At 39.1% G+C, this 23,585-nt stretch overlaps 1 protein-coding gene across 3 annotated transcripts; it reads left to right on the top strand.

Moving 5' to 3' along the window:
• Positions 1-35: 35 nt before the first annotated feature.
• CNOT7 (CCR4-NOT transcription complex subunit 7) lies at positions 36-20,478 on the top strand. Of its 3 annotated transcripts, XM_074866292.1 has the most exons (8): positions 123-263; positions 806-866; positions 1,134-1,340; positions 1,659-1,852; positions 4,933-5,094; positions 11,196-11,340; positions 15,979-16,089; positions 18,767-20,478. In XM_074866292.1, the coding sequence occupies exons 3-8, from the start codon at positions 1,224-1,226 to the stop codon at positions 18,893-18,895; spliced, it is 858 nt and encodes a 285-aa protein (XP_074722393.1). In that variant the 5' UTR covers positions 123-263; positions 806-866; positions 1,134-1,223; the 3' UTR covers positions 18,896-20,478. The 3 variants fall into 3 exon arrangements, with proteins under 3 accessions (XP_074722394.1, XP_074722393.1, XP_074722392.1); XM_074866293.1 differs by lacking the exons at positions 123-263; positions 806-866 and adding an exon at positions 36-97; XM_074866291.1 differs by lacking the exon at positions 806-866.
• The last annotated feature ends 3,107 nt before the right edge of the window (positions 20,479-23,585 follow it).

Below are 23,585 nucleotides of genomic sequence, written 5' to 3'. Positions count from 1 at the left end.
AAGGAGTGGCGCGCGCCCGGGCGGGAGGAGGCGGGGCGGGGCGGGGCGAAGGCAGGGCGGTGTGGCCGGCCATTGGCGCCCCCGCCGTCGGTCAGAGGTGAGGGGTGAAAGGCCGTGGCGCGGCGATGATGTAATGGCTTTGTGCGGCGGGGGTAGCGCTTCCTGCGTCTCGCGCGGCGACTGGCGGCTCTGGGGCGTCGGGGGCCGCTGCGGGGCCTCGCCAGACCCGCCGCGGCCCGGCCCGGCCCGGCCCGCCCGAGAGCGTGAGTGAGCGAGGGGTGGGGGCGCGGCGGCGGCCGCGGGGAGCCGGGCGGGGGCAGAGAGGGAGCCGAGAGCGGTCCGGTGCCCCCCGTGCCCTGCTCGGGCCGGGGGCAGCCCCACCGAGGCGTTGCGCCCTCACCGGCGGTGGTGACGGCCCGCTGGGGCGGGGGGCGTTTCCGGGGACCGCGCGGCTGCTGCCGGAGGCGGGCTTGGGAGCGGAGCCTCTCCCTGCGCTGGGTCGGGGCGGGGGGGTAAGCCGGGGCGGCCTCTTCCATGTTGCGCTTCATCGAGCCGCGCAGGGCGGGCGCCGCGGCTCCTCGGGGCGGTCTGAAGGGCCTTGTAGGCATCGGGAGGCGGCCGGGAACCTAGCCGGGGCGTGAGCCCGGTCTGTCGGGGCGAGTTTCGGGGCCCCAGCGCCGCTCTCTGGTTTAGCGCGGCCCGTACGAGCAGCTCTGCCCAGGGAGGCCGCCTGCCGTCCGCAGCGACCCCGAATTTGGTGTAACGCTAATAGTTACTTTGCCGCTTCGTTTCATGTTGCACGCAGCCGTGGGATCCACAGGAATGTGCTCTTCTAACCCGTGGGGGAATAACGCTTGCGGGTTCAGGTATCTCTTTTATCTGTTGAACTATAGCGCGCCTTGCCGGTTTGCCTGGCTTTGTGCAAGAAATAAAGTTACTAATAAAATCGTAAGGTTTTCATTTCAGATAGTAATCTGAACTCATAGCTGAAATTCACATGGCTTTGGTGGCTCTGTCGTGCTTCTTTTCTGAAATTCTGAAGAATAAAGCTTGTTTCTGGTGTTTAAGCATTTTTTCAGATAAATGAAGAATAAAACCTTACACTTTGGTACTTCACTTTCTTTGTCTCTTAGGTTAAAAACCCAAATAATTTAAGTCCTTTCTATGAAACTGATCCTCAGTCAAGTGTAAGTTTTGATGTATGGTCTCTAAAGCCCCCCACTATGCCAGCAGCTACCGTAGACCATAGCCAAAGAATCTGTGAGGTTTGGGCTTGTAACTTGGATGAAGAGATGAAGAAAATTCGTCAAGTTATACGGAAGTATAACTATGTAGCTATGGTAAGTGTGCACTTGATGTTTAATAAGCAAATTACCACAAAAACTGTGATTACTTCATTTGCTGTTAGTAAATTAAAACTATAAACTTGTTCATCCACACTTATTGAAAGAATAATGGAGTCTTAATATTGAATTAATGCTGAACGAACATTAGGTTCCTAATCTATTACTTTTTAAAAGCTAAATTTACACACAGTATGTCTCAGCAGTGAAACTGTTAGAGGCTTGAAATATGTTTTATTAAAAATGAGCAACATAAATTTTTATGGGTTGCTTTTGTTGAAGTTTTAATTGGAAGCTTTAATTGTGTTCCTACAGGATACAGAATTTCCAGGAGTAGTTGCAAGGCCTATTGGAGAATTCAGAAGCAACGCAGACTATCAGTACCAATTATTACGCTGCAACGTAGACTTGCTAAAAATAATTCAACTAGGACTGACATTTATGAATGAGCAAGGAGAATACCCTCCGGGAACTTCAACTTGGCAATTTAATTTTAAATTTAATTTAACGTAAGTGTTAAACGTCTGTGCTGTTGAATGTATGTTTCTGACTTACTGAAAATGTATTACAGGTTGTGAAAGCTATAGCAACTCTTTTTATCTATATGATTGGAATACCGTAGATACTTTTTTGTTTGTCAGCCAAATACATGCTTTCTTTCCTCATTTCTATGCAGTATGTCATACTGTTGGTAAATTGGTCATAAATGTTAAGCAATTTCAACAAGTTTTGAAAAGAGGCATTTACACTTAGTGCAAGAGTTAGGTCTGCATTTTCATATTTAGCATTTCAGAGTGCTTCTATCTTAACTTAGTTTAACTCTTACTAGCTGTTATAGAAGTCACATGTTTTTCCTTTGCATATTTTTAAATGGAAAATACCAACACTTGAAGAAAAAAAGTAAAGTTACCAAAGTGACTAAAAAAGAAGCATGACAAATATTACCAGCAAGTTCTAAAGCAAGTGTGCTCTGTGCTCTTCAAAATAATGTTGTTATTGTTAAAATACTCATAAGTTCTAGACAATATTCTCAGTAAAATACTGTCAACTTTTTAATACTGCACAGTTTTTCTTGTGTTTTCAGAGCGACTATTAAGCTGCTGTATTTTAATTATCTTCTATAATAGGTTGAAAGGGATTATTGATTGTATAGCATAACTTCTGTGGAAACTTTTGTTCTGGATCATTTTATGTAAAGTGTTGGTTAAAAGGCAAGCTGATTTTTACTATCTGTTGGAATAGTATTGTGAACTTTATTTCAGAAAGTGATTTTTATCAGTGATAAACCTTTAAGTGTAAACCTAACTTTTCCAGTGGGATGAGACAGTGCTCTGGAGTTCTAGTTATATCTTTAGCAGGTAGTCGACAAGGTTGCTAGTATCTTGAATTTTCTCCTGAAGTAAACATAATTGGTCTGATAGGTTTTCGTATGGCCTGTATCAGTGCAAACAGTCCTCGAACTTAAAAGTGTTGAAAGCTTGGGTTTTTTTGGCAGTTGTGTTACAAGCTGATCACTGGACAGCTTGATATACGTGAGTCAAAACTGCTGCCTACAAAGCGGGTTTAGAGAACAGACCTTTTCTTCTGTAGATAAAAAGACTTGTTTTCAAAGTAATTCAGGTTCTTACAAAGGAAAAAACTGCTGCTGTCTCGCTTGATCTTTCTGCTTCTCTAAATAAGCAGTGCTGTGGCTTGTCACAGATCAGTTTGGTCAGAGGAATGACATGCTCTTTTTAGTGTTGTTTGAAGCGCCTCTTGAAAGAAAAGGAAGCGTGGATTTGATACTTTGGTATCTAAACTTACCTGGCCATACAAATGCTGGATAAAAGTTATCCATTGTCTTAATAGAAGAATAGACTAATCCTGCTAAGTACGGGAGAAAGAGGAGGAATGAATTAATAACTTCCAAACTGTGATCTGGGAAGAAGAGCCTGTGTTATGTATGTTTATTTTTTCAGCTTCAAAGGTCTATTTAATGTCAAGCAACTAAAAACAAAAGTAGTTTTCCATCCATTTGTGCAAGATACTGCATAGATAAGACAGCTTAGTAAGGCAAGATATAGGTAGTCACATAACGAACTTGTTACTAGTTCACTGAGGGGATTTCATACAAAAAGGTAAGCTAGGTAAGTGCTGTGTGAAAAGTGAATATTTTTTTTTACATGGATGGAGAAATTACTTTTTTTTGTCTGTTTCTAAGCTTCCTTTTGGGAAGTGGCACTGTGCCAGGTGTTCTGCTCCTAAAGCAAAACAGCTGTTGGCTGTTCCTAGAAGGTAGTTCTTTCGTGTGTGGTTCCAGCCAGGTCTTGTTATAGTGTGCTTCTAAAAAGCATAAATATTTCTCTAAAATAACTATCCACCTGATTAGTGCAGAGCAACAAAATAGAAGTAAAAGTTCTTTTTGTAAAATAGGCATGTTTGTTTTGGATGAGTTCTTTAATATGTTATGGATAAGGACAGGTGTTGGGAAGCTGATGCCTTAAAGCTGGAGAACTAATGAGCAGCTGTGTGGGAGGGAGGAAAAAAGATGCAACACATCTTGAGAATGTATCTCGATGTTCTGATGAATGATGACTTGCTATTAGGAATAAGGAATAGAAGTCTATGACTGAATCTAATAGTCAAGTTTGATATATTGGTTGTTTTGTCTGGTTTTTGTGTTTTGGTTTTTATTAAAATTGAAAACTATATACTGAAGAGACTTTGCAGACTAGTATATTGTGGACAGTAATATGAATATGATCTTCTAAGTAGAGCCACATTTGGGTTTTTTCAGTTAACCATTCTATGTCTTTGTTATGATGATATAGATTCAACTTTAAGGAAAAAGAAGCCATCCACTTCATCACAAAGTCCTTAAGACTGTACGAAAATGTTAGTGGTAAGGGGAAGAAATACAGGTATAAGAGGAGATCAAACAAGGCATAGAGGAATTTTTTTCTATCCTAAAGATAGGTTAAATTTTAGGTCCAAAATATGGCTTTTGAAGTTGGTTGTTTAGAAGGAAAATGTTAGACTACCTGAATTTTAAGGATTTACTAAATGGAGCAAGTACTCACTTTCCAGTTGTAGTGAGAAGGAGGCTTTGATGAGCACATGTCTAAACATTTACTTAAGCTTAAATCACAAGAAATGTTTGGGAAATATTATTCACAGAACTAATACAGCACTGGGATCTGGAGGATACTCTTCCTAGTTCTATAACGTAACATGTTAGTGCTCCAACTGTTATGTTTAATTTGTCACAGTTCAGGTAATAGGTCTCATTCAGTAAAACACCTGTATTCATACATTCACTTTTGTCTGTAGATCTGAAAAAGGGGAGTTCTAGGTAACCGGAAGAGGAGCAGGAAGTAGATTTTTATGAAGGAGGTGAGAATGGAGGTGCTGGGAATGGTGAAATGCTACTGAAGATTAACAAAATCTATGAAAAATGGTTGGTTTTGTCATTAACATGGAACAAAGTCAAGTTGCTCCTGCTTTATGCTAGTGAAGTCTGTGGAATGAATAGCAAAATGAGATGCTACCAGGTTTATAATCACTGATGCTTGTAGATTTTTAAAATTTGCTTTTCCTCTCTTTTTTTTAGAGAAGATATGTATGCCCAGGACTCTATTGAACTGTTGACGACATCCGGTATCCAGTTCAAAAAGCATGAAGAAGAAGGAATTGAGACGCAGTACTTTGCAGAGCTGCTTATGACATCAGGAGTTGTACTGTGTGAAGGAGTCAAGTGGCTTTCCTTTCATAGGTAAATTCTGCATGTTAAGTATTTGAGTTTTCAGTATTGATTATTGAATTCTAGAGTTTGCATTTTACATCTCGTCTTAAGTGGTACACATCCAACAGTGTATCTAGCACGTATCTTGGTTGCTAAGACTTAGAAAATATTTCTGCTGTGATACCTGTAGCACTGTTCTGTATTGGAAGAGTAGATTGTGCAGGATGGTAGTGGTGTTTTGGTGTTTACACTATAACCAGAAAACTGTAAACCAGAAAAACATGAAACTCCTGAGCCAGCAGGTGGCATTGTATCTTTTAATGTCACACACTGAAGTAATGATAGTAACAATGATAAAAGCAAACTATTCCTAAACAATTCTTGAACAAATATGTTTGTCTCATGGGAGAGACCACAGAATTATCAGTGAATAGTTTTATAAAGCGCTTTTAAATTTGTTTTAAATCTCCTGGTAATCTGGGCAGTTTAAAATTACTCAGTTTAGGAGGAGAGTGCCGATAGCCTTAATTTGAGCTGCAGTAATGAGTATATTTTACTATTTATTCCACCACAGGAACTCATCATCCAAGTAGAAATAGAAATGCAATTGCTAAATCTCTATGAATCTGTCAAGCTACAAAAGATCTTTGGGTGCTAATAAGGTTTAACACTTTAAAGCTTATGCAGTAGTCATTGTATAGGCAACTACGTGCCAGAGATAATTTGCACTTTTTGCAAGCAACAGTGGTTTTAAAGGCTTATTGCTATGTAATACCCACAAGTTGACATTTTAAATGCTGTCTGCTAAGCAAGTCAACAAAGGTAGAGCAAATGTTTTAGCTGAGACTAGTACTACCCTTACAGCCTTACTCTTGTTTATCATACATGCTACATTGATGGGTGGTAGTATGTATATGACAAAATAACAAAAAAACCTCAAATTCTTCATCCTTAAGTATTAAATCTTGGAGGGGAGGTTGGAGGAGAGAAAGTCTCATGGAATTAGAGAAGTATTTACATTATTAACCAACTGAAAAATAAGGATTGCTTCAGCAAGGAATGTATGACAGTAGTAGAAGGGTGCATATAACAGCCTGTTGCAGAAGTCATCGTTTTGACTTGCTTTGTAGAAAGCAAGTGTTAGACTGACTTTCAAAAAGGAGAAGGGGGGAAAAAGTAAAGACAGTTAACAAAAAAAAAAAGGAGGATCCTCTTTGAATATGCTTGTCACCGAATCTGCCTACATGTTCCACTTGCAGCTCTCTCGACTCGCAATGTAACTCCAAAATAATCTTACTCTTGCTATCTTGCTACTAGGATAGCACCTTGGGGAAAAATAGTGGAACAAGAATGCCATAAACTGTGTCAAAATAACTACAAAAGCTGAATTAGTGAATTAAGTTTTTCAGCTTCTTAAACCCATTATTATGGGCTCTTACATGCATATTTGTGATTTACACTTGACTACAGTAAAATAACTTGTATGGCTCAGGAGAAGGAGGGGGAGGCATGTTATGCATGTAACTGGTACATCAACAGACACTGCCATGTAGAAGCAGCTACAGCTACAAAACAATGTTTTTCCAATATTGTCTAATAACTTTAAGGGTCCAGTGTAAGCTATGCTAGCAAAAGAATACCTGAGCCATTTCTACACTAGGGATTCTTTTTAAAGCATAATTATATTGATTGTGTGATTCCTGACTAATAGCTGGTTAAAGTACAGTGCAAACTATGTGCAATAATGCAATAGAGCAGCTTATGACGGGTTTTTGGAAATGGTTTTATTAAAGTCCAGTTTCATCTGTGCTAAAATGAGTTTCTGTGGTGGACTTCACTGAAAACGTCTTTAGAAATCCTCCTAAGACAGCTATTTCAGCAAATATTTGTCAAACACTGATTATCCACAACTGAAGTCGGAACATGTTTAAAGGCTTTTGTGCTTGGCAGAGCATGTTGATATTGAGCACAAAACTGTGGAGTAGTGGGTTAAGTTCTGAGGAAGCTAAGATTGCACAAAGCTATAAATGAGCATGGGTCACATAAAATGTGCCACAAAGAATAGTAAACAGCTGTTTCTAAATGTATTTTAGGTTGATTGTGATTATATTCTGTCAGTGGAAACTTAAACAGTGGGACAGCTCAGCTGACAATTTGTTTCATGTAGGCGCTTCATGCAGTAGTTCTTTGACTACAGAAAAAGCTGTGCTTGATAGTTGCTGACTGCCATTGCTTCTGTTTCCTTAAAATGCTTTAATTACTACTAACCCTCAAAATTTATGAGTCTCTTAGGAAGTGGGCAGAGGGGAATTACTCCTTTCTCAGAGTGTGAGGTTATGTTCTGGTTTTGTTTCGTTTCCCAGTCTTTGATTTCCTTGAACTCTTATGTAGTTTATTTCTAGGCTCTTAGCTTCTCAAATAGTTTTCTTTGTGTTCTTTTTATCTCTGCATTTGATGTTGCTGCCTTGGCATCCTGACCTATTGGCAAATCTGTGTGGACCTGCAGTTCTGCCAGTCATGAGCGAAGAAATGTTTGCACTGTCACCAATTCTTGTATACTGCAACTTCATAAGCAACTCCATAAGCAACTCCATCAAATCTTTTGTGTGTGTTTAAAATGTTTTTGAGTCGATCAGAGAGGAGGGGAAAGCCCTGAATTTCTGATTCTTGTCACAGTCAAGAGAGCTGAGTGCTTGTCAGTCTAACAAGTTATAAAACAAAACAGCTCAAACAATGTTTTTGTGTGTGTTCAACTGACTGATCTGCTGAAGCTTTTGAGTGTCCACCTGTGTGCACCCTCCTCAATCTACCTTTGGAGGCTCTGTGCAAACATGCCTCTTAACCCAGATGTTTTTGGGAAGCTGGAAATTTCCAAGCTATTGTATTTCAATAATTGTGTCTAGCTGATTTTAGTAAAATTTAATCTGTTGACTCATTTCTACTAGCCAGTTATAAAATGAAGTAAAGCTTTCTCAGTTCTGTCAGGTTTCGATTTATTTCAGAGACTGTTGGTGCTTGAGTAGAATTCATTGTTAATTGGCTACCTGAATTCTTTCTGGATAGTAGGGGAAAGAAACACAGGCATGTTTGACTTTTTTGATGGTTTTGTTGCTTACAGCTGTCCATGTTTGGTAAAAAAGAAAAAAAAAAAAAAGTAGCTGTAAGAATGCTTATATTGCTGTATAGCTCCAGGGATTGTGGCTAGCTGCACTAAGTAACTTCAGGTGATTGTATTAGAAATGGTGAAAGCCTTTTAAGGAAAGGAAGCCTATGTGCTTCAGGGTATAAACCAGCCACTAATTGCCTGTTAGAGGATTAGAAGAAAACTTCTTTAATGAGCTGGTAATAATATAATTGCTCACTGTGGACTTACTTACCTTTCTGTTAGCATTTAGCAGTGGCCACTCAAATTTTTGAACTAGATTATCTTAGTCTTGAATTGGAGTGACAGTTCTTACATCTGTAAGCTTGGATGACTGGAGCATATTACCCGTGAAAAGTATACGAAAAAGATTATGTAAATGCCTTGATACTGCATTGTGATTAGTAAAATGTGGTTTGTGATGATTGTTATGAGCACAATGGGACTAAGTGTAAGCAGCTGGAATTTAAGGAATGTGAAGCATCATTTGGTTGAGCTGACTAAAACTAACCCATGTTTAGAATTCAAGAACAGATAGCTGACTGAATACTGTCATGCAATGGAAGGGTAATCATGCCTGTTCAGATACCCTGTTCCCTTCTTCTGCATGAGGATCCCAGAATGAATCTACTACAATCCTCAAGGGGGGGAAAAAAAACCCCAGATAATTCTTAATTGAAATTGCAGATTTATGATAGCTTGTTCCCTCTCAGTACAAATAGTAAATGAATCTTGACTTTTCTTACAGTACTTCCTTCTTAATAGAAATTGGAAGTGTTTGATAGCATCTGTTTTCTAGTAATTCAGTCATGTACATAATTTGTTTTGGAAGATGATGGGAGTCAAAAACACTTTTGTTTTTGGAAGAGGAGGAGCACAAATACTGTTTTCCTCCCTTTAAAAGTTTTAATATGGCTGTTACATTTGAGCCACAAGGATGACTGATGTCAGGAATTCAGTGAGTTAATAAGCTCTCTGATCTGTAGAGGAGTAAGTCTCCTTAATCCTGAACAGTCTTTTTTGCAGCTTTCTGAACAGCCCTTTTTTGCTAATGTGGCTTGTTTCTTTTCTTTTTCTGTAGAAGACTTTATGCTGATACAGGCTTCCCCACTGCTTCCCCCCACCCCCCTGGCCCCAGGAATCTAATAAAATTAAGCTTCCAAGCTACTGTTTTGCCGAGAATACTACAGGTTTTTACTTTGTAAGACTCGGATGAAGTCCTCCTTTATCTTTGGCTCCTTTGCTTCTTGGCCAGTAGCTGCTGCTGTGGAGTTTGGAGTGCTGCCAGCACAGCTTCAAAGCACCAGATGCAGTGCAGGATTCATTCAACATGAAATTCCTGTTCAGAGCACTGGAAACCCCCATGGGAGAGCTGCAATAGTCTCTACCTTTTGTGTCTCTTGTATTAATGGACTTTTAGCAGACAATTCATTCATTCAGAGTACGTTCAAGATTTTCTACCCTCTGTCTAGAAATTCATAAGATAAAGATGATGTAGAGAACCCCATCTTATACAAAAGGTACAAAAAGCAATCCCTTTTACATTGAGTACACAAGCTAAAACCTTAAGCCTACATCAGAAGTCACCAGTCTTTGTGGGTGCTAAATATCTGCAGGATCAGTAGTACAGTGCTCTTAACTGATTTGTCTTCTGTATTGCTCACCTCACAGTTAAAGATCTCAGTCAGTGTTTACCAAGTTGTAAAATTCTTGGGTTTGAGTCTGATTCTCATGTAACCAAAAACAAACACGAAGTCTTAAACTGGGAATTTGGAGTCTGTGGTGGCCACCCGCTCACTTGAGCTGTGTCTCACCTAGATGCTAAGGTTCCGTGAGCAGCAAAACTGGCGCAGCCTTCAGTAGAGGCAGCCCTGCTGTGTGTTTTCATCATCTTTGTTAGTACAGGCATTCTTAAAATTGCATGTCCATAAAAGCTAGGAACTGATTTGGTTCAATGCAAACCTAGTAACAAAGATGAGAACGTGTCAGTCCCCCGTCTAGTTCAGTGCATATGTGTATGAGCAGTCCTGCAAGTACAGGGGATCAGAATGGATTGGATTCATGATCATATCATGAATAATGTGGTTTGTAATCTCTGCCATCCTAGGGAAAAGGATAATGAGTCATTGCTGCTTTTTGTTCTGGTGTTCAGTCCTGCTTAATACCTGACATATGTCTTTTCTATGGTTTAAACCCTCTGTTTCCTCTCCTAACCCTTTGTAAAAGTACATGGTTTCCCCTTTTACTGCCACACCTCATTCCTATGTCCTCTTTCTTCTGTCAAGCTATTGAGAAGGAAGTCTTTCCAAACTCTTCTCTCCACCACACACATACTCTATACTCAGTTTCTTCTACCAAACCTGTACGGCTCAGTTATCTTACTGCCTTCTGCTGACTTACATGTACACATGAAAATTTTTCTAACTTACTCTTTTTGGAGGCGAGGATAAAGTAATAGTCTACAAGCTATTAAATTTTTTGGTTGTCTGTGTGCTGATTTAATTGGGAAAGTTGAAAGACAATACGCTCTTTGTTGCTGAGGGTGAAGCTTGTCTCCAGGCACAAACATGTGTTGGCTCTAGAAACTCATGAATCTTTTGGATTTCAGGAACTGTAGAAGTGTCTGTGTCTCAGTTTGTAGTGAGAAAGTCCAGTTTGTGTAAAAGGAACCAGCTAGGAGTCTTTCTGGTGTAAGTTCTTGTTATCAGATGAAGCCCCAGCATCACTACCTTGTTTCAGGATTTAGAGAAACTCCTCTAGACAGATCTTTTTGCTTCTTCACTTGGCCTCATTCAGACTAAATTAAAATGTTTTCTCTGGAAACTGCAATGTGGCCATTTACACTGAGGCTTATACTTCTGCAAGAGTCAGTCTTGGTCCATTGAAAATAGCAAAATGTCCTGTTAATGTGTAAGAAAGTCTTGAAGTTGGAAGTGAGAAGGATGCTTCTAAGGTGTTTGCTTATATTGTTTTTGTTACTAATTTGCAGTGGATATGACTTCGGCTATCTAATAAAGATCCTGACAAACTCTAATTTACCTGAAGAAGAGCTGGACTTCTTTGAGATACTGCGATTGTTTTTCCCTGTCATCTATGATGTAAAATATCTGATGAAGAGTTGCAAAAATCTGAAGGTAAGTAATCTATTAATGGCTCAGAACAAGTTTTGGGTTTGGAGACAGAGTATTTTCTGCTTAAAAATACTTATTTTCAATATTTTTGTTTTCTGGTTTTGCTTTGATAGTACCTATTAAACTTGTTGTGATATTGTTGTCTCAAGCTTTATATATTTAATATTAAAGGCTATTGATAGAAGTAGGCAGGAGCACACATTAATTTTTATAACTGCTTATCAGTTAAAAATAGCATGTTGATACTGTAATTACAGTGCCCAGTGTTTTGACAGATGATAAACCCATGTTTGGAATTAATCCTTCACTTTTTGAGCCGTAAGAATTGATGGGTTTCATATACTCTTATTTCCTTATTGTGCAGTCCACTAAAGGACTGCGGTCGTCTTGGCAAAGGTAATAGCGACGGTGATGCTGTGGAAGTGTCTTGGGAAGAGGAATGGAGCGAAGAATGTTTCAGATGGCCCCATAAGAAAAGATAAACAACCCCATAAGGAAAGATAAACAACAACATATGTTCAGGGACAACATTCGACTTCTAGGAAAAAAATACAGTACTAGAAACTAATTTCTCATGTCAGGCCAGTGGGGCTACTAATTGGCTTACTCTATCAGGCATAAAATTTGGATACTTTATTGGACTGGAGAATGAATGGAAGCTGGAACTAAGTATGTGAAGGGGAAGACAGCAAGCGAAAGAAAGATGCTACAGGGATTGTTAACCGCTTTACTTGCCAAAGAACTGTAAGAGTCTGGACTGCTGCTGGAATGAGGTGCATCGCTCATCTGAGGCAATTAATGGCTCGCTGCTTTTGTGGAAACTAACTTAATTCTCTAGGCTTTCTCAATGAGAACCTGCAGGAAAAAGAGAACACTGCCTGTAGTACAACCAAATCCTAAGGGATGGCTTGCCACTTCGTCGTGCTGAACTAGTGTGGGGTTTATAGTCCTCTGTTTCTTTCTGAGATAAACTAATAGAATGTGTCACTTTTAAGTAGTAGCCTGCTTGTGTGGGAAGTAAATTGTGTAAATCCTTTTGTTAATCAATGTTGAAAATGGGAGACCTCTCTCTGAGTTAGTAAGAAAAATACCTATCTGTGTTCATCTAGAGTTGTTATTGCTATAATCAGCTGGGCAAATAGCTGACTATTAGAGAACATGTTAGAAACAGTTTTCTTCCACAGAGGCTGGAAGTAAAAATGAAATGTTCGTGAACTTCAGGAGTCTTAAAGGAGAGGGGCAGGGGTGGAACCCCAAACAAAAAACTCCCTTACTTTCTCACTCCTGGTGAAGTAAAGTACAGCATCTGGTGTCTTTATGGTGGCAACACGCTTACCAAGAACAGAATGTATAACCCAACTTTAGTGATGTAGGAAAGGTGACAGAATGAGGTTCAGTGTCACCATTCCAGAGGTCGCGTTCCCAGTGAGTTTGGGGAGAAGGAAATTGTATTTCTTGTCATTTCATTAAGACATAGTTGTGTGTAACCTGCATTGTTTTGAGACACTAATGTTTTTTGGAATACGTGAAAAAACTTTGCAGGTCTTATTTCAGTAAACCTAAGAACAAGGATGTTTTTTTCAGAGCTGAATATGGAGGTCAGCTTTCCTGCAGTAAATCTTGATCCTGTCACCTAACCTGCAGAGTGGTGATGACAGCAGGGGAAGGGATGTGGACTACCCTACCCCTCCAAATTTAGCAGTGATGAAATGATGGTGGGCTTATGCTGTGCTGAGAGCAGCTGTCTGAAACAAATTGCTAATCAATCAGTGTTGTGACTCTAAAAATGCATGCACTGTCTCCTAATGTGTGTCACTTTCAATATTAAATTGCAGTGAATTGAACTGCTGTGCAGTTGTCCTTTATTGACTTGTCTAAGTTATTCTTCGTATGAACGTCACTGACTTGCTGTAGATACCCCACTCCATGCCCCCACACACCCAAAAAAGAATTCTTGGCATTAAGAGGAGAAATATGCGTCATGATTGGGGAAACTGTTTGATGCTCTTTTTCTGGAATTAAGTAGTCTGTGAATTTACAGTATGTTACTCCAACTTAAATGGACATAAATGTACTTTACTGGCATGCAGATTGGGAGTTAACTTGAGACATTAATGTAGTATAGGTTAAACTCTTGCTTGTTCTCTAGAATTTTTCTATGTAGACAATTCCAAACCTTTTGATAGTAATGGCAACTTTTAGGTAATGTACATCTATAGACCTTGTTGGAAACTTGCTTTTAATATGGGGGTTTGTACAGAACAGTGAACTCTGGTACAAATGCCATGAGATGAAAATTTGAACTGGATTGACTATGATTGTGTGACTATATAAATCATTCAGTGGCCTTTTCCTTGAAAGACTGATGCTCTGAAAACTTGGGAAGAATTTGTCTCTCCTCCAGGAGTAACTTATCTGGAGTGCAAAAGTCTCGCCTGAAAGAGAATATCAATAACCTATTAATTTTCAGAGACAGCCACATTTTATTCCATAATTATTGCAGTTGTAGACCAAGAAGTGTCACACAGGTGGTGTGTGATATATTTACAAATAGATATATACCATTAAACCACTAATTTCAAAGCATTCTTCTGTAGGCTGCTGTTACTGTAAATTTTGAATTACTAAGTCTACATTCCAGAGCTTGCAGCTGCTGTGTAAATATAGATTTTTATTCTGAAATGTTTTTTCTTCAGTTATTTGAAGCTAGAGTAGATGGTCTTAGAGCTAGCAGAACCTGATGATGAGGCATTGCTGATTCGCAGTTTGAGGAAGTAGAGGGTTTTGAAGCAGAAAACAGTGCCTTGAGAAGGGTGTGGGCCTAACTGCTGTTGCTAATTCTAACAGCTCATTATTGGAGTTAGCGGAGAACATGCTTTTATCTGAGATGCACTTTTTTCCGCTGCCCACCAACTTTCAGTATGCTTTTGAGAGTGTAAATTAAATAACTGAGCCTGTTTGCAGTGTTCAAATGTTGTATCCAGGCACATAAAGAAAACAAGTTAGCTTCAGTGCTTAACTGTACAGTGTGTAGACTTACTCTTATCTTAAACATCTATAAACTATATTTCTGCTACTCAAGCTACAATAAAACTAGCCATACCAGTACTCGTTTTTCATCTTGATTTGTAGATGTTACTTGAGAATGTTACTACTGAAGCTTCCATCTCTTTAAACAAAACAAAAACCTAGACACAAACCTGTTGCTATAAGATTCACAGGAATTTTTGTAATGTTTGATCTGATTTTCAGGTCAGACTTTATTGCTCTGTGACTTTTAACCTGCAAAGGTGACTGTTACACCTTTGCCTCTTACTGCTTCCCTTCCTGTACCTTGCAAAGGTTATGACAGCACTAAGGATTTTGTCTTTTGTTTTTTTGATCTTTCTAGGCCTTAAAGATTGTGCATGTGCTTTAGTCTATTTCTAGTAGCTTTATGACTTAATGATTGAAAAGAAGAATTGATGTACAAAATTATATGCTCACAGTGTGTAGTTTACAGCATTAAAAGATTGCAGTTACAGTATGACGTGTCTATCTTTCAACTGATCTGTGATATCTGTAAAACAAAACTGACTTCTCACGGATTTGTTTCCACATATAGTGGTTATTACCATTTTGAGGGGCACTAAAGAGGTTTATTTAATCGCTCTGCAGTTAAGGGAATATTTTTTCACATAAGCTTAATGGGAAGAAAATTTGCTTCAAAACTGGAGAAGTTTTACCTTTAAGAGCAGATAGATTTGCAGCTTTGGAGTGATGTCTACAGCTTTGCAGTCTGTCCTTTTTAAACCATGTATCAGCATTCAAAGCAGAAAATTACGGTTTTAAATTGTTCCCTTTTGTATGCGAGAAGCTTATATACTTTTTTTAAGAAGTAGGTTTCATTACACATGTGACTATTAAATATACATCTCTTAACAGAAAAACCAGCTGTACCATTGGTTTTTAGTATCTTAGAAAACTAGGTGCAAAATGATGGATTTCCCCCCCCCACCCCCTTATGGCAGCTAATGAAACAAACTTTAAAGAACGGTAGAATGTCTTGTAGAGATGGAGTGAGCCCTTACGTCCTTTTTTGACTTTAGCACCTGGTTTCTAAATGCCTGCTGTGCCACATTTTCCTGGACTCCCTGTAGTATTCTAGATACTTAAGGATGCTCTCAGTTTTTGTGAAGGGAAGTGGAAAAAACCTCAATTGTTTAAAGGTAAGTGTAAAAGGAAAAGGTCTGTTTCAAAGCCTAGATACTTTAACACATGGAGGCATATGGGCATCTCATTTGTAAGCACTTGAATTCTTGTGTTTGTAGAACAACTTTTACCTTTTAAACTTTCATTCAGATAGGAGTACAGGAACATCTGGTTTTGTTCTTCAGCATTGCCATTCCTTTCAACATCTTGAAGGAATTGTTTTGTTAAATAATGACATCTGGTTAGTGGAGGAGCTGTAACTTGAAGGAGTAGTAGTTTTGTTGGTCACAGATACTGCTTTATTTAATCAATCCTGACACAGAACTACTGTGTGAATGTTAAAATATACCTGAGGTTGTATGACTTGTGTAACAGTTTTTCCCAAATATAGCTGTTCAGTTTTCTGATAGAATTTTTTTCAGCAGTTAACAAAAATTTTTTCTTTTTCAGGGTGGATTACAAGAAGTGGCTGAGCAGTTAGAGCTGGAAAGGATAGGACCACAGCATCAGGCAGGATCTGATTCTTTACTCACAGGAATGGCCTTTTTCAAAATGAGAGAAGTAGGTGGATGTATTGGCTTTATCTCCATGATAGTAACGTGCTGTAATAGTCAGATGGATGGAATTGCTGATTCTAATAAGTCTGCTGTATTTTAAGGAGGCCTTTGAAGGGCTTCAGGGGTTGCTGCTTTCTTAACAAAAATAAGACCATCTATATTTTCTTCAGAGTAAGTGTGAACCAGCCCTACTGATTCCCTGCTTAGTTGCTGTGAGTGAGTATTGCTTCCTGTTTCCAGCCTGTGCCTGGCTTTTGGATTTTTTTTTTGTGGGTTTTTGTTTTTCTTCCCTTCCCTGTTCTGCAAAGTGCCTTTTTTTAGGTGGCTGCTGCAGTGAATTATGAGCTGCTGGAGCCAGATTCTCTTCTGGGTGATGATACTCAAGCCAATTTTTCTGGAGCTTCTGCTCAGTGTAATACCCAGCTGATGTACACTGCTGCTTGTGATAGGCCCAGAGGGGGGAAAGTGTTGGTTAGCCACTTCTGGCTAAACTTGCAGGCTGTAGGCATATTAAATAATGACCTTCATGCTGCTGTGGGGAATGTCCATGCATTTGTTCCTTACCATTGAGTAAAGCACAGATTAACTCAGGTTCTAAAAGACTGTACATCGGTCAATTAATTCAAGGGAAATAGGGTCTTACAAGCTTCACGTTTCCTTGCTACTTGTCCGTGTACAACGGGAAGATATTAGGATATTTTGCATTAGCAGAACAAACATGTTGAATGGGCCTCTTCTGGAAAGCAGTGTACTGGACAAATGCTAGTGCATCTGAACATGGCATTCTGCCAGCAATTCAGTGTCACCATGTCAAAACGGAGGGCAATAGCAAACCTCATCTTTTAATAAGGTTTACTACTGTGTGCTGAGGTGTCTACCTTCTGTAATCCAGCTTTTTGTGTAAAGGAGAAGATGACCATGAGTTTCTGACAACTACTGGTGAGACAGCAATGAAAAATAAATGCTGTGATTTAAGCATCCTAACACTGTTCTGCATCCACTGGAACTGTTGCAGTTGTCAAGCAGGTCATGGGCTACAGATATAATGGAGAAGATTGTGTTTCTGCTATGATCTGAGCCCAGTGTGGCTAACTACTGTCTGCCCGGTTATTGTAATTTTTCACCCTTGAATGTGAAACAAAATCTAAAGCAAATAAAGGGAAAGGGGAAATACATGGTAACCATGCCTAAGATACTGCCTTTCAAGTTAGTTTTCTAGAGGGAGAGGTTCAAACTCACAATCGTTTCTCTAATGAGATACAGTTTGTGTTTGGCAAATTAGCTTCTTGAATTTGTTTACCAAAAGCTCTTATTGGGTAAAGTAGAAATTTTTGAGGTTTGTTTTAGTGCAAAACACTTCCTTAATTAGGCCAATAAAGATGGGTTGTTTACCATGTTTTTTTCAGTACTTTCAGAGATTCTTTGCAAATACAGCATTTCTAAGTAAGGACACAGTAGTCAGCAGAGAGAAATACATTTAATGTGCATTTTTAAAGCCTTTTCAGTAGAGTTCACTGTTTAACAATGTATTTCTGAGTGAAAAAACTTCATTTTACAATGCTTTCAGAGCTACAAAATTTTCTTCCTGATTGCCATGAAGGAATTGCAACTTGCTTGCTGGGTTTTGGAGTGCCAGCCGAAAAAGTTACTGATCCTTTTCTTCCCATCAGAAATACTTAAATACTGATACTACAACAGTAGAACTGTTGTTTTGGGGTTTTTCTACCTGTTTATGTCTTTAAGTACTGCTGGGGGATTTAAAACTTTTAATTGAGGTTTCCAATTCCTGCAGTACAGAACTTTCCTTCCAGACTGTGCCGCTAAAGGCAAACCTTGAAGTTTTCAGCCTGTGTGGTATATTCAGTCCTCTGCATTTAGACTGTGTATTGCATCTGCCCTGCTCCTGCATCATTCTGGCTGTCTTAGATTTCTGATGTTGATGATGACTCAGAATGTCAACCACTGGGACGTCCAGGGTTGCCGTGAAGTTTTTAGGGTGAAAAATTTTTGTGTATGCATATGTCTTTTATTTTTGCAGGGTAGTTCATGGCTTTGCTTGAAAACCTGGGGGTCTAAAATGTAGAATCGGAATATCACGGGGTTTCATGTGTCTTCCACTGAAAGGTTCTGTTTATGGTTAAGACTTACAAGGTGTAAATGCAGTCTTAGTACAAAATTTACTTAGTACAAAATTTGCTGTTCCTTATGAAATGATTTATAACTTAAATTAGGACATATGTCCATTTCAAGACAGTGTGATGAAAACCCCACGCTGAGGAGTAGGTAGAGTATGGGCACTGGTGGGAGATGTTAAGCATATGCCTGTTGTGAGAAACTCCACAGAAATCAGTTGGACAAACATCTTCATTGCACTTTTAGAAAAGTGAGTGATAACTGATAATACAAAATTATCAAAACATTTTATTTGGCCATTTCATCAGGAAGGGTGCACAGGAAGACTCATTGTATTCCTTGACAAATTTACTTAAAAGAATCGTGTCATATAGCACATTTTGATAATATGTTGAGATTAAGTGTGTTATTATGTTAATTATATCATCTTTTGCACCTTGGGATTTGATATGCTAAAAAGAAAGTAACATTTTAAAGCCTTCCTATAGTTCTGTTTAAACTGAGCCTTTTCTTTGGCAATAATTTGTGTCTCTCTTTTAACTCTTTAGATGTTCTTTGAAGATCACATTGATGATGCCAAATACTGTGGCCACTTATACGGCCTTGGTTCGGGGTCATCTTATGTACAAAATGGCACAGGAAATGCATATGAAGAAGAAGCCAACAAACAGTCATGACATGAAATGAAAGGCCATCTTTTTGACCTCCACATGCTTGTATATAGGTTTTATCTCTGGTTGAACCCCTTGGACAATAAGGCTTTTTTCTCCCCTTTCTCAGCACACTTTCTTTCCTGCCTTTCTATGTACTAAACTTGACTGTTCCTATCACAGATTTTGATCTTACTATTGATATGTAAAATTTTCTGGGTTACATTTTGGCCTCATACCTAGCCCATTTGTGAAGCAGCATGTATAGGATCAGTGTGGCAGAGAGAAGGGAAAGTTAAATCATAATGAATAGTCTGGTAAACCTACCTATACTGATCTTCTAGTTTTTTGTCTCTTCCCCTCCGTTCTCCAAATCAACTGGCACTGATTGTAACTAACTTCCCCATTCATGTCTGTTCCTTCCAGTATGCAGGCGTTTTAGCTATTCAAGATTGTGGACCATCAAATTTGCACTTTAGAGAGCGACTCTGACTCAGATCCTCTGTTTTATTTGAAGTTTTATTTTTTCTTTTGCCCTCAGCTAGAAAACAATCATCTGCCAAGTTCAGCAGCTTCACGCTGTATTTCCTTGGTATCTCAACCCACAGAAAGTGACTTATTTGCTGCATAACCTCTGTCTGTTCAAGCAAACCAAACTACTGAAATCATAGTAACTGCTGTTATTTTACTAGTGTTCAGTCATCTTCAAACACATCCTGCACATGTCAACTGCTGGTTGGCCTGCTGCTTTTGAACCGCTCTGTGACGGGGAAAAGAAGCTTGAAAAAACAGCTTTACACCCTTCAGGAAAAGAACAGCTTATGAATTTAGCATTTTGCCATTAAGCTGAGAGTTGAAGGCTATTGGAATAGTAGGAGTTTTGTAATGGCACACTTCCGTTGATTAAGTTCCTAGCTTTTATTCTAGTAATGTACACCTCACATTTTTTATGAAGTCATATTTATTATGTACTTGATTTGATAATTTTTGAAAGTCAGTTTAGTTGAAGATAAAACCCAAAGATCTGAAAAAATACTATTTAATTGAATTATTGAATTAGAAGAACAATTAAATCGTGCTTTTTTGTAGTTGCTACAAAGACAGATGTTACAGATATTTGTTGTAAAACAACAAAATATAAATAACTTATAGCTAATAAAGTTACCTGAGGAGTGTAATGCTAGTTTATTTTGGAGTATATCTTAGCAATATATTTTAGATATATTGTTTTAAAGGACCCTAAAGTATGTTCTTAACTCTGCATAGCATGTGTACAGAGCAGTTGTGCAGGAAGGATTTTTGGTATTGAATAGCTAAATACTAGCCTGAAATGATGGAATGTGTGACATCGTGTGCCTGTGTGTGCATGCGCGCGCGTAAGTGTGTGCATGTTCGACACGGAAATCAATAGTAGAAAAATCTCCAAATGTTCACCAAATTACTCTGTTTTACCTTGTACTTAAAAACAAAAAGTCAAACACCTTTTTTTCATTGAGTTACAATGATGTAACTGGGTGGTCCTTTTTAAACAACAAATAATTTGCATAACAGAGGGTATTTGTTTTTAAAGCTTTTGTAAATAAAGGCCTAAGAAATGTTTTCTTACATAACCACAGACTGGTGATTTTGTTGCAGAATTTTTCCTGGAGTGTGTGTATTTAGTCAGTTCAATTCTGTATTGTTTTGTTTAGGTGCGATAGTTCACTTCCACTAGCTTATAAAATGATCTAACTCACTGCTCCTTGACTGATTCCACTTTCAGAGCAGAATTTTGTTCACGGGTTTCCAATCACTTTGTTCCTACTCACCCGAGTTGCAAGAGTGGTGATTACAACTTACTACTGAGACGTTCAAATCCCATTAGTAATTTACTTTTAATACCATTATGTATTAGATGGTGGTGACTTGTTTTAACTCTGGTTGTCTTTGGCTTTAATAAGATAGGGACTATCTGACAAGAAGATAGGATGGATTCTTACTGTGGCATCAATCTGTGTCTTTTCACATTTGAACGATAGGCTTATGTGGAATATTTGTATACACATGGAATGAAGAACCCCTGAAGTTTGATGCATTTGCCTTAAGGTGTAGTAGCTTTGCCTAAAGTGCACTGATACAGCTATCTGTGGTTAACTGTTGAAGGGAATGACTTTGAAGAACTTTGGGGTTTTGGTTTGAAGTAACTTATTAGTTGCGGATCAAAAGAAATTTTTAGAGGCTTCTTTTACTGTAGGCACAGATTTAGTTTTAGTTCAGATCGGGATGCACTTACGAAGCGACTGCTGAGCATCCCACATGCTTTGCTTCCTGTCATGAAGCTGTCAGAGCTTGGACTCCTTTTGGAAGAAGCTAAACCCAAAAATGCATAACAGATGTGTGTCTTGTGTCCCAGCTGCTAATGAGCATGCAGTCTGCAGGACCAAGCTGAGTTTACTTAAACCCTAGCCTAAAATATTCTCATGGGGCACTTGCTTTTAGCAATTGTACTCTTCTGTTTTCTTCCTGTAAGAAAAGCTTTTCTCAGAAACCACCACCAATCAGCATGAAACTAAGGTTATGCTTTATTCTGTGTGAGAACTCTTGGTCATCTGTGTGATCTGTCCAGAGCTGATTACAGCTGGGGAGACATCTGTGCATCATTCAGTTTCCGTGACAAAATTAGATTTAGTTTCCATTAAGGAATGATTTAAATGGTCAGTTGTAGATATTATAGAAAAAGTAATTTCTTATGTGTAGGACTTGTAAACTGCAGAGCCTGAAATCTGAATCTCTTTCCAAAGTGGAGAGCTTTAATTGCTTTTGCAAAACTAAATGTGCAGGCACAGTTCCAGGTGTCTAGACATGCACCTTTTTGTTTAGAGACAAGAATTTTCTCTCCAGTCCTCTGCTCTTCCCAATCCATTTAAAATATAATGTTGTTTGCGTAGGTTTGTCAAAAGAAATGCAATATCAAAAACTGTTATATTTGATCTTTTTTTTATTAACTTGTATTTTTGGCTTCTGGAGTCAGATGGGTGTTCCAGGGACACTATGTTCTCTGTCACTTCTATTTAATTTTTTTAAGCATTTATTCCCTTTGCTTATTGAAACTAGGCAAGAAGGATTTTTGAGATGGAAGAAAATAGGTCTGGAACATATTCAGAGAATTTTGGGCTTTTTCCCCATATGAATTTGGGGATGACCTATAACCTCTTACATCCAAGAACTTTGTCTAATCATACCTGACTGGTTCCTCCAAGCTCAAGAATGGTTCAATTCCCTCATGCAGGAAATCACATTAAAGTTGCAGGAAGCCTGCATCCGTGAACAAGGGACAGGTCATGCTGTCTTAAGTGTGTAGGGTTTGGGTTAAGAAAGCCAAAGTTTATCTAGAGTTGAATCTGGAGAGGGACAAGAAAAGCTTATACAGGGACATCAGGCGCAAAGAAAGATCAGAGAAAATGAGACCACTGCTGAATGGGGGCAGGAGACCTAGTGACAAAGAACATGGAAAAGGCCAAGGTACTCAGGCCTTCTTTGCTTTGGTTTTTACTATTAAGACTTGCCTCTAGCAATCCCAGGTCCCTGAGATGCCAAGGAGGGTCTGGCACAAGGAAGACTTATCCTTGGTGGAGGAAGATCAGGTCAGGAGCATATAAACAAATAGGACATAAAGAATTTCAGAGGACTTGATAGGATGCACTCACAAGTGCTGAAGGACCTGACTGATGTCATTGTGAGGCTGTTCTCATCATCTTTGAAAGGTCGTGGTGATAAGGGTAGTTTCCTGAGGAGTGGAAGAGAATAGGTGTCACTCAAGAAGAGCAAGGAGGATGCAGGGAGCTGCAGGCCAGTCAGCCTCACCTTGATCCTTGGAAAGGTGATGGAGCAGATAATCCTAGAAACCCATTTCCAAACATGTGGATATCAAGGTGATTGGAAGTAGTCAGCCTGGATTTATGAAGGAGAGATAATTCCTGACCAGCTTGCTGTATTTTACCCTCCTTTGAGGTACACTGGACTAGACGATCACGACTGGTCCCTTCCAGTGCTATCTCTTCTATGATACTAGTGCACACTGATGTAGACTGCACTGGATCCCTGTGTCTGAAGTAGATGAGGCAGGAGTATGGGTGTTCTGCACCCACAAGGCATATACGCTTATTGGTCATCCAGAGGACTGTCCACACAGGGGAGACTGAGAGGTTACTTCATGTTGTATAGCATAACTGGAAGACATAACTCAGGCAGACAGCCAATTTTGTGTAAGGTCCATGTTTTGCCTCCTCATGTAGGCTTTTGCTCTTGCAATGTTGTGTTTTGCTGAAAGAAGAGAGACGTGGTTGGTTCTACTTTCAGGTAAGGGGGCATGTTAAGCTCTTGAAGCAAAAGGAGACAGTGTGCCTTGGGGTCTGGTTTTCTTTAGTTTAAAATTACCATATCAAAGATAATTCTGCTAGTAGTGCTTGAAATGAGGGAACCTAAACAATTGCAGAGAGCAAACACTGGGTCTGAGCAACATCTGCGGAGGATGATTAGTCAAGCTGGTTGGTAAAAAGTATGTTTAGCTGTACATAAATCCAGTTGAGAACTATTTCTGCTGGGTTACAAGTTGTGTTTCTGTTAATTACTGCACTGATGGTATTAATTTTCATGTGGAGGGAGTAACCTTAAGTAGTAACCTTAACACTGCCTTAAGTAGCAGAGCACTTCAGAACCAAAGTTACAGAATCAAACC

Source organism: Strix uralensis, chromosome 4 (genome assembly GCF_047716275.1).
Source record: "Strix uralensis isolate ZFMK-TIS-50842 chromosome 4, bStrUra1, whole genome shotgun sequence".
NCBI classification, from domain to species: Eukaryota; Metazoa; Chordata; class Aves; order Strigiformes; family Strigidae; genus Strix; species Strix uralensis.
This window is presented reverse-complemented; position numbering and strand designations above follow the sequence as displayed.